This window comes from Nycticebus coucang, chromosome 12 (genome assembly GCF_027406575.1).
Source record: "Nycticebus coucang isolate mNycCou1 chromosome 12, mNycCou1.pri, whole genome shotgun sequence".
NCBI lineage: Eukaryota > Metazoa > Chordata > Mammalia > Primates > Lorisidae > Nycticebus > Nycticebus coucang.
In genome coordinates, this window is record NC_069791.1 from 17895866 (window position 1) to 17908358 (window position 12493).

General features: G+C 43.1%; 1 protein-coding gene across 2 annotated transcripts; it reads left to right on the top strand.

The window, feature by feature from the left end:
• Positions 1 to 572: 572 nt before the first annotated feature.
• On the top strand, positions 573 to 8946 carry ASB8 (ankyrin repeat and SOCS box containing 8). Of its 2 annotated transcripts, none has more exons than XM_053557541.1 (4): positions 573 to 696; positions 3127 to 3290; positions 5044 to 5148; positions 8107 to 8946. In XM_053557541.1, the coding sequence occupies exons 2-4, from the start codon at positions 3162 to 3164 to the stop codon at positions 8737 to 8739; spliced, it is 867 nt and encodes a 288-aa protein (XP_053413516.1). In that variant the 5' UTR covers positions 573 to 696; positions 3127 to 3161; the 3' UTR covers positions 8740 to 8946. The 2 variants fall into 2 exon arrangements, with proteins under 2 accessions (XP_053413516.1, XP_053413517.1); XM_053557542.1 differs by having other exon boundaries at positions 611 to 696; positions 3113 to 3290.
• The last annotated feature ends 3547 nt before the right edge of the window (positions 8947 to 12493 follow it).

Genomic DNA, 12493 nt, shown 5'->3' on the forward strand with positions numbered 1-12493 from the left:
TTCTTACTAAGAGTTGAGTCTCCTAAGAAACTGAACCACTGTGGACTAAGTGGACAAAGTCGGCATTAGTTTATCCTTTCGCAGGCGTCCTCAAACTTTTTAAACAGGAGGCCAGTTCACTGTCCCTCAGACTGTTGGAGGGCCGGACTATAGTTTAAAAAAGAAACTATGAACAAATTCCTATGCACGCTAAACATATCTTATTTTTAAGTGAAAAAACAAAACGGGAACAAATACAATCACACCACCTCATGTGGCCCGCGGGCCGCAGTTTGAGGACCCCTGCAAGTTTAGAGAGTTTGGGAATAATCTGAGAATAAGGTGCCTTGATCCGGTTTCAGATGGACAAAGAGGGAGGTAAAGATGGGATGAACCCACTGCAGGCCTGGTCCACGGGGCGAGGCCACATAGCATCTGCCCTACAGCCAGGGTTCAGAAACTGGAAGAAGACGGTAGACCTGGGGCTGTAGTTGAGAGCGCCACATTGCGCCTGCGCGCAAAACCTCTCAGTAGGACCAAAGCTGATGCACAAATCTGCGCAGGCGCGCCCTGCTTACAGTCCTTGATTAGTGCGCAGGCGCCCATCCCAGTTGTTGTTCTCGTCCTGTAAACAGAGGGGTCGGCTGCCGACCGCTTCTGCTTCCGGTTCACGCCTTGACAGCGGCTTTCACTACCCAGCTCTACCCACACGGTTAGGTGAGTGCCGTCCTCGGTGCGGGAAGGTCTGCAGCCAGGTCCCCTAACTCGGGGCACCCCGCCTAGTAACGCTTCCTCCGCTCCCCTCTCGAGGTCCGCCAGCCTTCGAGGCTGAGACATCGTTCCGGGCCTTTAGAGGGGTAGAGCGGAACGGGAATTTGTCCACCTCCAGGTTCCCCCAGCGCGGATTGCGCTATCTCCTTTCAGTACCAGCTTGCCGGTATTGTTGCGGTCAGTTGGGAAGCTCATGCGGAAAGTGGCACCACATGTCCTTGCATTTCGTGCCCTTGTCCTCGGCCCCCTATCCTCAGCGAGACAGCTGCCACGAGCCCTCCCGTAGCAGGTGCAGCGGGGTTTGGGGCGCCTCTGGCTAGGCCAAGGCCTCACTTGCACTAAAGCTGTTGAGTGTCGTCTTTCTTCCTTTATGCTTTGCAATTTAAAAACAAAAACAAAAACCTTGGCGTTTTCTGTGGATCGCCGCCGCGAAAGAAAACGGAAGAGAAAGGGCCCGCTAGGGGTCAAACTGTGCACGGACTAGATAGAATTTAGATTTTCTTTGACCCTCCCTGACAGTGAATGTTGCCAATCTGCCCTGAAGTTTCACTCTTTCACCAGGAGCTTCAAGGCAGCAGCAGGCCACTGGTCACAATCTCGGTTAGGAGTTCTTATCCTGGAGTCCAAGAGAACCCTGAAAATGAGGGTTTAGTTTTACCGGATTATCATGGCCCAGAATCTGTTAACAAAACCACTTCAGGCCAAGCTTCCTGGGTTAGCTAGCTGTTCTGTCTTCTGTCCCCATTCTTGGAATGCACCTTTGCCTTTTTTACTCAAATGTACGTCTGCCATATTTTTTCCTTGCAACAAGATACAGACCCTTGTTACTGAGTTTAGTGACTTCTTCAGAGATGAAAACATGCTTGATCTAAACTATCTAGAAAATTTCAGAGAGACATATAAACAAGTGTGTAAGCTTATTCATTCATAACAAAGTAGCAGGGGAGGAAACTATCCAATTTAAGTCATTGACGCCTATGAATTGAACATTTTTAACTTTTATCATTAATAGAATTCGTATTAATATAAATGGCTGATTAGCAAAATAGAAACTCAGTGTTTACAGTATACACAATGTATAAAGGGATACTCCATCACAAAAAAGCAAAAATTATATATTATGAAATGACCAAAATAATTTCATATGCATAATAGCTTAATGACTGCAAGTCTTGACTTTATTAGCTTTACATTAGTTCAACAAGTATTTAAAAGGATCTACCATGTGTCCAGCACTATTGATAAAAACACTATCTTTATGCCCAAGAAACTTACATTTTATAATAAGAATACAGATTTCTAAGGAATTATACTTACACAGCTAATACTGCATATTATATTTTCCCTACAGTTTTTGACACATGGTTTTTCATAGAAATACCCTACCTTACCGGCTGTCATTTTAAATGTTCCCTAAGTAGTACCTTTTATGCAGACAAAACTTTCATCATAGTTGAATTTAAGTATATTACATCATTTTCTTCTTCCCTCTTAGCACTCTGTCATTTTGTGGCTTCAACATATAGTTCCCCAAATCTTTTTCTCGTTGTCCTGAATAGCCAATTATTGAAACTTTAAATTCACTTTAAATCTGCTTAATTTTTTAAAACTGAAAGCGTATTTCATTGGTATGAACTTTAATTTTTGTCTAGTTTTATATTGATGACTCCAGAGTATACTTTCATTTTCCTTCCTTATTTTAGAATATTACCTCAAATATATCCTAATTTCTTCTCTGCTAAAGACATTTGAAAATATTTCTCAGATTTTTTTTATTAAGATAGATATATTTGTGTAGCCACCTCCCTTTCTTCTCAATCAACCAATATTTGTTAAATACCTGCTTTTTGTGAGAGTTTGTGGCTGGCCTTCCATGTGCAAAAAGAGTAGAATATAAATTCTTTGCTCTCCAATTGAGTACAATTTATGTGGAGAAAATATGTATAATATGTAATTATACTGTAGGCCAAATGTAACAAATAATCTAAAGGTGGGACTAATGATAAAATCCACAAAAATTGAAAGCAGGAACAGAATGTTTTGTGGCATCATCAGCCTTTAAAAAAAATCTCATTCCTTGCCTAGCCTTGTTTATCAACCGCACAGACCTCCATGGGGGTTCTGATTACCTCTTAGGGAAATCTTATGCTGGACTAAGTCATGGAGGTCTTGAGGGTCAGAACATTTGTGTACAGGTTCACCCAGCTCCCTGAGCAACTCTTATAATCTAGTTCCTTATGATTACAAAAGATGGTGTTTATTAATCACTGACCTCCTTGAAATTTGCCTTTTAATGTTAGGCGCCAGAGAAAGCTTAACCCTAAGGACAGAGGTGGTTAGTGATGTTATATAATGCCTAAAGCTTCTTTGTTTCAGGCAATTTGGAGCATGTGAACACACTCTGAGCCTTGATGAGTTCCAGTATGTGGTATATTATGCAGAGCATTCAGAGCAAATACTCTCTCTCAGAGCGCTTAATCAGAACAATCGCTGCCATCCGTTCCTTCCCACATGATAATGTAGAGGACCTCATCAGAGGGGTGAGTGTGCTGTTACTGACATGAAAGTCCTTGGGGTGGGGGGATCTTAGTGGATTACAGATTCGCATCTTTAACTCAGCACAGGATCACATGGAGTTTTTACAATCTTGTTAAATGTATTAACTCGATCACTAAAATACAATTTTTCCAGTGTTTTTCTTTGCTTGCTTTCTCTCTGTCACCCTATGTATCTGATATTTTTCTTCATGAAATATGTTCTGGATAAGTCTAGTCTGTGTTCTTTGTAAAATCTCTGTTTGGATATGATGTATATGGAATCTATCAAGCTCAAAGTCTTCTGTACATGTTTTATTAAAGGGAGGAAGGAGGAGAGCAAAGCAGAGGTGTTTTTCAAATTCGTTGCTGTTGTTGGGGTGTGTGTGTGTGTTTTGAGACTGATGTCTCACTTTGTTGTCCTGGGTGAGGCAAAGCGGCGGTCATCATAGCTCACAGCAACCTCAAATTCTTGGGCTCAAGTGATCTTCTTGCCTCAGCCTCCCAAGTAGCTGGAATGGTTTTCAAATTTTTTTTTTTTTTTTTTGCAGCTTTTGGCCAGGGCTGGTTTTGAACCTGCCACCTCCAATATATGGGGCCGGCACCCTACTCCTTTGAGCCATGGGCACCACCCATTTTCAACTTCTTGTGAGCCTTTCTTCATACATGGGTTATAATAATTACATGGAGAGATTTTGCTTGCCTGTGTCTTAACAACAGCTATGACTTCTATTTCTGTGGGGGATATCAATCCCTAAAATGTATGGAAATTATAATTTAGGCAAACGCCCTATCTGATATCTTAGCCCTGATATTCAGTAATTGTGTTATATGATTAGTATCCCAGAAGGTCTTTACTAGCCTTTTCTGCATATTATTCCTGGTGAAGAGAAATTACAGAGTACTATTTTGATCACTAGAAGGTACATCCAGACGGTTACTTCTGTACATTGTTTTAAAACAGTCTTAAGACTTTTGGATCCCTATTTACAGCTTGGAGCTCTGGAGCTGCTTGAGAATTATGTGGCACAACCAGAGAAGGAAAAACCTTACAGTGTTTGTTCTCAGCTGAAAAGTGGTGTCAGAAGACTCAGCAGTAGAGACTTTGTCACATCCTAATTCTAGCTCTGCTGCGGAGTCATTCAGTGGCTTTAGTGTGACTGGTATCTCCATCTCTTTTATCAGATCTCGAATCAGAGAACCAGCAGGGGCTGGGCATCAGAGAATACTGATACTGAGAGGCTACTTTGAAGATATTTACAAACAAACAAACAAAAATAATGTTAAGATGACCCTATTATAGGCAATGGTCATTTGTTGAACGGTGAAAAGAGCATGCCAGTTCTGGCCTCAGTCTGACAGCCTCACTTTCCTACTTTATCAGAGTGTGGGAGTCATAGAAAGTAGATTCCTAGTCCAATTTTCTTGCCCACTGACAAGGTTCCCACTGCTTTTACACATGAGGTTATGTCCTCAGTGATGTCCAGCTGACCATCTGGCATGCTACCTTGTAGAGAAACCTAATAACTTGATGTAAGGAATTAACAGTTCCTTTCCTTCATCTTCAGTGTATTCCCTTGGTTTGGACATTGGCATTATAATATTATATATTTAATTAATAGAAATAGAAACTAGGAACAGTAGTATATTTACAGCATGGTCAGGTTAGCACTCTCTAGCCCCTGGACTCAGTTCTGAGCCTTGTCCTGCTGAGCAGGCCTGAGCCGAGCAGCTGACTGCAGTTTGCTTCTTCCCTCAGGGAGCAGATGTGAACTGCACCCACGGCACACTGAAGCCCCTGCACTGTGCCTGTATGGTGTCAGATGCTGACTGTGTGGAGTTACTCCTGGAAAAAGGAGCTGAGGTAATGTGTTTAACACTTTCATATTAATGATTCGCTGAAATTTGAGTTTTACATTTTCTTTTTTTTTTTTTTTTTTGTAGAGACAGAGTCTCACTTTATGGCCCTCGGTAGAGTGCCGTGGCCTCACACAGCTCACAGCAACCTCCAACTCCTGGGCTTAAGCGATTCTCTTGCCTCAGCCTCCTGAGTAGCTGGGACTACAGGCGCCCGCCACAACGCCCGGCTATGTTTTGGTTGCAGTTTTTGTTGCATATACCGCCACCCTCGGTATATGAGGCCGGTGCCCTACCGACTGAGCCACAGGCGCCGCCCGAGCTTTACATTTTCTTAGAATTTGTTACCATCACTCCTCCATTTCTTCCCACCTCCAGTCTGGTTTTCCTAACTCGTGTTAACATTGTGTAGCTAATATTGAAAAGGCAATTATATAAAATGACAATTTTATATGCCAATTAAATTTTATATGCCAAAATGGCAATATATAAAATGATCCTAAGGATTTCATTCCTTTGTTGTCTTCTCCTTAATTTAGACTGTCCAGCATTCCAAGGAGATTTATCTTCCTTTTCCCTCCCAGATTACCTTGTCGGGATTGTTCGTATTTCTATTTACACTTCTTATTGCCTGTTGACTATCTAGGAACTCTAAGAGCAGAGATCCTGCAACTCTGACTAAATCTAAACCACCTGAGACCTACTGGCAGCAGTGCAGTTCTAACACCACTGCCACTGGGAGATCAGTATCATAAGGCAATCCCTACTTGTGATATTTTGCCCACTAATTATTCTATGTTTAGCATATCTTGTTCCTATTTTCCTGCTAACGTATCTTAAGTTTTTTAAAAAATTAACTGTTAGGACTGGGCATGGTGGCTCATGACTGTACTCCTAGCACTCTGGGAGGCTGAGGTGGGTCAATCACCTGAGCTCAGGAGTTTGAGACCAGCCTGAGCCTTGTCTGTAAAAATAGCTGGGCATTGTGGCGGGCACCTGTAACCCAGCTACTCGGGAGGCTGAAGCAAAAGACTCCCTTGAGCGTAAGAGTTTGATGTTGCTGTGAGCTATGATGCCACAGCCTTCTACCTGGGGTGACAAAAGTAAGATTCTTATCTCAAAAAAAAATCAATTTTTGAAAGTAGACAAATTGGCATGAAGCAGCACAATGCAATAAATGACTAAAAGAATACACTTTGGAGCCAGATTTCATGAATTCAAATTCCAGCTCAGCCACTTCCAGCTGTATGGCCTTAAACAAGATACTTAAAAATAAATAAACAGGCTTGGTGCCCAAAGCTCAGTGGTTAGGGCACTGGCCACAAATACCGGGGCTGGCTGGTTCGAACCTGGCCCAGGCCTGCTAAACAACAGTGACAACAACAACAACAAAATAGCCGGGCATTGTGGTGGGCGCCTATAGTCCCAGCTACTTGCAAGGCTAAGCCCAAGAGTTTGAGGTTGCTGTGAACTGTGATGCCAGGCACTCTACTAAGGGTGACATAGACTCTATCTCAAAAAAAAAAAAAAACGCAAAACAAATAATTTTTTTGAAAATCCTTTCTTTGCCTCAGTTTCCCCATTGGTAAGATGGGAATGGGAATGGTATCTTTTTCATAAGGTTGTAAAGAGTTTGGAACACTGGCATGTAGTAAGTGCTTGTTAAATAAACTAGCAGTTTTGACTATTGGTGAGTGGTCGTGGACGATGCACTGTGCTGAGCCTGCCTCCTGGTGCAGCCTCACACCCGGGTCAGTGGGCCCAAGGAGCCAGTCCCAGGATCCTCATCTCCAAGTAGACAGTGGTTCTCTACTTGCCTTTATCTATCCTTTAACTCTTGTGATTAAACTTGCTCTTTTGAGAGTGACCCCCGGGGTGATTTATGTCAATGATGAAAGTGAACATAGAAGAAAAATATGAGTGTTAGCCAAATAAGAGATGAAACTCACTTAAATGCTTCAGTTTTGCTTTATTGGACTTAATGGGGGAATATCCAGTATCCTATGTATAAATTAGGGGATTTGAAGTAAAAAATTATAGGTGATGCTGCCCTCCAGCAAGCCATCTGCTTTCTCAGCATTGGAAGAGTTGTGTTTTTCCCTGTACGTGCTTTCATCTGGGTTCTCTTGTCAAACCACTGCATGTTTTTGCATAGGACTGACTAGGATTAACGTTTTTTAGCTTCTCTGTATGGTTGAAGAACATAGCAAAGCTGTATGGGCAGGGCTTTGACTTCTTTTTATAGTGTGGTTGCCATTTGCCATAGGATATGGAAAGAGTCAGAATAAGTAAAATAACCCCAAACTCTTACTCTAACTGTATATTCAAACAGCTCTCCAGTAAATGTCTTTCAGACCTGTTACAAGCACTTAGATTTCATCTTTTCCTGCTTTACCTCTTGTGCTATAGTAGAGATTCTAATAAATAGTGAAGTGAACATTGCAGCGAAAACCTTAGTGATGCAGGCCAACTAGTCAGGCACAACTGCGGGCTATTACAGGACAGTTCTTTTCATTTATTTATGTATTTATTTATTTTGAGACAGAGTCTCACTATGTTGCCCTCGGTAGAGAGCCGTGCTTCACAGCTCATAGCAACCTCCAGCTCTTGGGCTTAGGTGATTCTCTTGCCTGAGCCTCCCAAGTAGCTGGGACTACAGGCACCAGCTACAATGCCCAGCTATTTTTTGTTGCAGTTGTCATTGTTGTTTAGCTGTTTAGCTGGCTCAGGCCAGGTTCGAGCCCGCCACTCTCAGGGTATGTGGCTGGCGCTATAACCACTGTGCTACGGCTCCAAGCCAGTTCTTTTCCTTTTTGCACCTAAGCTCCTTCGTATCTTTGTCTGCATCACCAAGACTCCCTGAGAATTGCTTGATCTCTTGTTCAGAGCACTACCACCTGCTTTACTGTCCCATCTTCCTCCCAATAGTCTGTTTACTGTAACTTAGCTCCTCCCTTTTTTACAGGTGAATGCCTTGGATGGTTATAACCGAACAGCCCTCCACTATGCGGCAGAGAAAGATGAGGCTTGTGTGGAGGTCCTATTGGAGTACGGTGCAAACCCCAACGCACTGGATGGCAACAGAGATACCCCACTTCACTGGGCAGCATTTAAGAACAATGCTGAGTGTGTGCGGGCTCTCCTAGAGAGTGGGGCCTCTGTCAATGCCCTGGATTACAACAATGATACGCCACTCAGCTGGGCTGCCATGAAGGGAAACCTTGAGAGTGTCAGCATCCTTCTTGACTATGGGGCAGAGGTCAGAGTTATTAACCTAAAAGGCCAGACACCCATCTCCCGCCTGGTGGCCCTACTAGTCAGGGGACTTGGAACAGAGAAAGAGGACTCTTGCTTTGAGCTCCTCCACAGAGCTGTTGGACACTTTGAATTGAGGAAAAATGGTACTATGCCCCGAGAGGTGGCCAGAGACCAGCAGCTGTGTGAAAAACTGACTGTTCTGTGCTCAGCCCCAGGAACTCTAAAAACACTCTCTCGCTATGCTGTGCGCCGCAGCCTGGGACTCCAGTATCTGCCAGATGCAGTGAAGGGCCTTCCACTGCCAGCTTCTTTGAAGGAATACCTGTTACTTGTAGAATAGCCTAGAGGAGACATTTGCACCATCATGCAAGCAACTCTGGGTGAGGATTTTCTCTGCAGTACTGTCTCTTTGTCATGGAAAACAAAAGCGGTTGTTCCTGTTGTATGGTTTATAGATTTCAAGGCAACAGGTCACAACAATAACCTCCACACCACCTCCCCTCCCCACCAAGCAACCAAACAAAAAAAAAAAAAAAAAATCCCTCACTTTTGTTTCCCATTTATTGCTTACTTGGCTTTTTATATTGCAACCTGCAAAAGCTATCTCCCTCCACCCTCTTTGCTTTAAAGGAGACAACAATACCTGCTAAATTTCCCTAGGGAGATGGAAAGTAAAGAATTGTGTATGTGGTTTTCCTTTGGGAACAGGTTAATGTTTTGGAACAATGCCTTCTAGAAAGCATTTTAGTTGATCTGTGAAGAAGTTTAAGAAAATCACAATTTCAGCTAATAATTACATCTCAAAAATGAAGATACTCCAAATGGAGTGCACATTCAAGAATGGGGCTGGATGATTTCCCTAGAGTGCCTTGTCAAGGGGCATTCAGAAGGGACTGGCCCCTTTTCCCATCAAAGGAAACAGCACTTTTTGCCTCTTCTCCATAGGTGTGCCCAAGGGTCACAGTAGTTCAGCAATGTTATTTCAGAAAGATCATCCTGCTGCTTTCCACATAGAAGAGATGTGGGTTCTAAAAGTCCTGAGAACTTTTCTTCTTATGCAGCTCACACTTTTCCTGAAAGGCAGTTTGGGCTTAGCAGGCAGTTCCTGCACCTTTGGCTAAGGTGTTCACTGTAGCTGGGAAGGTTTTTTTTTTTATCAGTTTTGAAAGCTTTGCTTTTCATTGATCTATATAAGACATTGGGGGTGGGGGGAGTGGAGTGGGGAAGGAGGAGGGAAAGAACATAATAAGAGCTTCTTTTGAAATGGCCCACATACCCAAAAAAGATCTGTTTTAATAATTCTTTTTTTTTTTGCAGTTTTTGGCCGGGGCTGGGTTTGAACCCGCCACCTCTGACATATGGGGCCGGCGCCCTACTCCTTTGAGCCACAGGCGCCTCCCTAAATAATTCTTAACAATACTCATTTCATGTTTCTAAACTAGATCAAGTTGTTATTGATCTTAGATGAACTAGATGCAAATTTAAAAAACTTTTTTTTAAAAAAAAGCTGATTGGGAACTATAAAATGAATGGAATCTGCTGACGCAGCTAATCTGAAAAACAATGTCTGCTTTTGTCCTTTTGCTGTGGTGTTTTTGCCCATTAAAAAAAAAAAAGAAAGAAATAGTTCTAAAAGCAGTTTGGTGATTTCTACTGTTGTACTTTTCTTTGCTCCTTCCATTTAGAAAACATTCCTCCTTTACTGCCCTGCTCTTCAGTGTCTTTCCATCCCACAGGCTCCCTTAACAGCCATTCTGGGCATCCGTACAGGGAATGGGAGGGATTCCGCAGCACATTTGAGGAGCTGCCCTTCCTTCATGCCTCCCCCAACCCCAAATTTGGAACTACCGCGTTTATGTTCTTAACCCCAGCTGCACATTAAATCACCAAGGAAGCTTTCTAAAAACACTGATGCCAAGGTTTCGCCCTGTGCCAAATGTTTAGAACTTTGAGGGGTGGAGCTGGGGGCATCAGCAGATTTTTAAGATTCTTCAAATGCTTATAATGTATAGCCAACAGTGAGATCCATTGCTAGGGACTTATTTTTTTAAGATAGTGAAAAGAAACATTTTTTAAAATACTTAGTGCCCAGGCTCCACCTCAAGAGTCTAATTGGTCCAAACTCCCCACCCCCACTCCGGTGATTATAATATTCAGGCTAGATTATGAACCACTACTTTACATGCTACTTCATTTCTCATCACAGACACAGTTAATGTTCTGGAAAGGGAAAATGCATTTTGTCCATGTGGAAAAAGATATGTGTTTTCTCAGTTACTTCATCACTGGTGGTTAATAAGTTCTGCTTCAGCTGGGCTGTGCCTGTGGCTCAAGGAGTAGGGAGCCAGCCCCATATACAGGAGGTGGCAAGTTCAAACCCAGCCCAAAAGACTGCAAAAAATAAAAATAAGTTCTGCTTCACCTCCACTTAAGAGTTTAAACAGTTTCACTTATCTTTTTCACTCTGGGTTAATAGCATGTAGCTTCATGGGTTTTGTTTTTTGTTTCTTTGGGGGATTTTCCTTGCTTATTTTTTATTTTTGTTTCTTTGCTTTATTGTTGTTATTGTTGAGACAGTCCCACCCTATGCCCTGAGCGGAGTGCAATGGCGTCATAACTCACTGCAACCTCAGACTTGGGCTGTGGGCATCCCGCTGCCTCAGCCTCCAGAAACCGCGGGGATTACAGGTGCTCGATGCAGCGCCCAGCTGGGTTTTTCCTTCTTTTAGGAGTTGGGGTCTCACTCTCAGGCAAGTCCTGAAATCCTGAGCTCAAGCAATTTTCCCTCCTCCGCCTTCTATGGTGCTGGGATTACAGGTGTGAGCCACCACGCCCAGTTTGTTTTTGGTTTTTAAGTGGTCTTTACTGTGAGATTTTTTTTTTTTTTTTTGTAGAGACAGAGTCTCACTTTATGGCCCTCAGTAGAGTGCCGTGGCCTCACACAGCTCACAGCAACCTCCAACTCCTGGGCCTAGGCGATTCTCCTGCCTCAGCCTCCCAAGTAGCTGGGACTACAGGCGCCCGCCACAACGCCCGGCTATTTTTTGGCTGCAGTTTGGCCGGGGCCGGGTTTGAACCCGCCACCCATCGGTATATGGGGCTGGCGCCTTACCGACTGAGCCACAGGTGCCACCCTACTGTGAGATTTTTTTTTCCAGATCATATTATGATGCTAAATGTTTTCCTCTGTGATTGATTAGCTTCCCACCCAGCCATCTCTTCCCTCTTTATCATTTTCTGAACAAAACAACTCTAGAATTAAAGATAGGAAAGAGAACCTATTATATAATCTAACAGCCATTAGCACTTACGATGTTCTGAATGAATACACGGACCTTCCCTTTGACTTCATGTTCCAGCCCTATGTTGGGGATTCCATGTAGCATAGTAAGGATGACGAGGCATAAGGAATGAGGACGACCTCTGCGGTCAGAGCTGAGTTGTGTTCTGTTTGAATAATGTTAAATGTGATTATTTAATTACCCCTGAGCCCCAGTGTCCTCATCTCTGAAGTGGGGCTGTCACCACTCCCTCGAAAAGCTATTTTGAGAATTCAATGATAAGGTGTAAAATGCTTACCACAGCACTTGATACTTACTGTTAATTTCTCTTCCACTTAAAGAACTGTGCAAAAAACATTTGTCTGCCTTAATTTCTGACTGACCACAAGCCACCTCAGTCACTATTTAGTATGTTTCAAGAGTTTAGCAGTAATACTTTGGACAGGTAGCAAAAGTGGTGTGCTAGAGGAGAGGGAGAACCCTCCCCCCCACCGCCCCCCCCGCTTTTGATACCTTGAATGTCTTTCTTGCTTCATCAGGCGAGTGAGGAAATATGAGTTGGGAGGAATGTGTGTGCCTATGCTGGGAGCCACAATCTGGTTATTGGAGGCTGTTTTTTGGGGTTTTTTTTTTTCACACAATGGAATCTTTTTATTCTCTGATCTGCCTTGTTATTCCTCCTCATATTTATTATTATTTTTTTTTGCAGTTGTTGGCCGGGGCTGGGTTTGAACCCGCCACCTCCAGTATATGGGCCTGGCACCCTACTCACTGAGCCACAGGCACCGCCCTGTTTTTTTTTCTTTTTTTTGA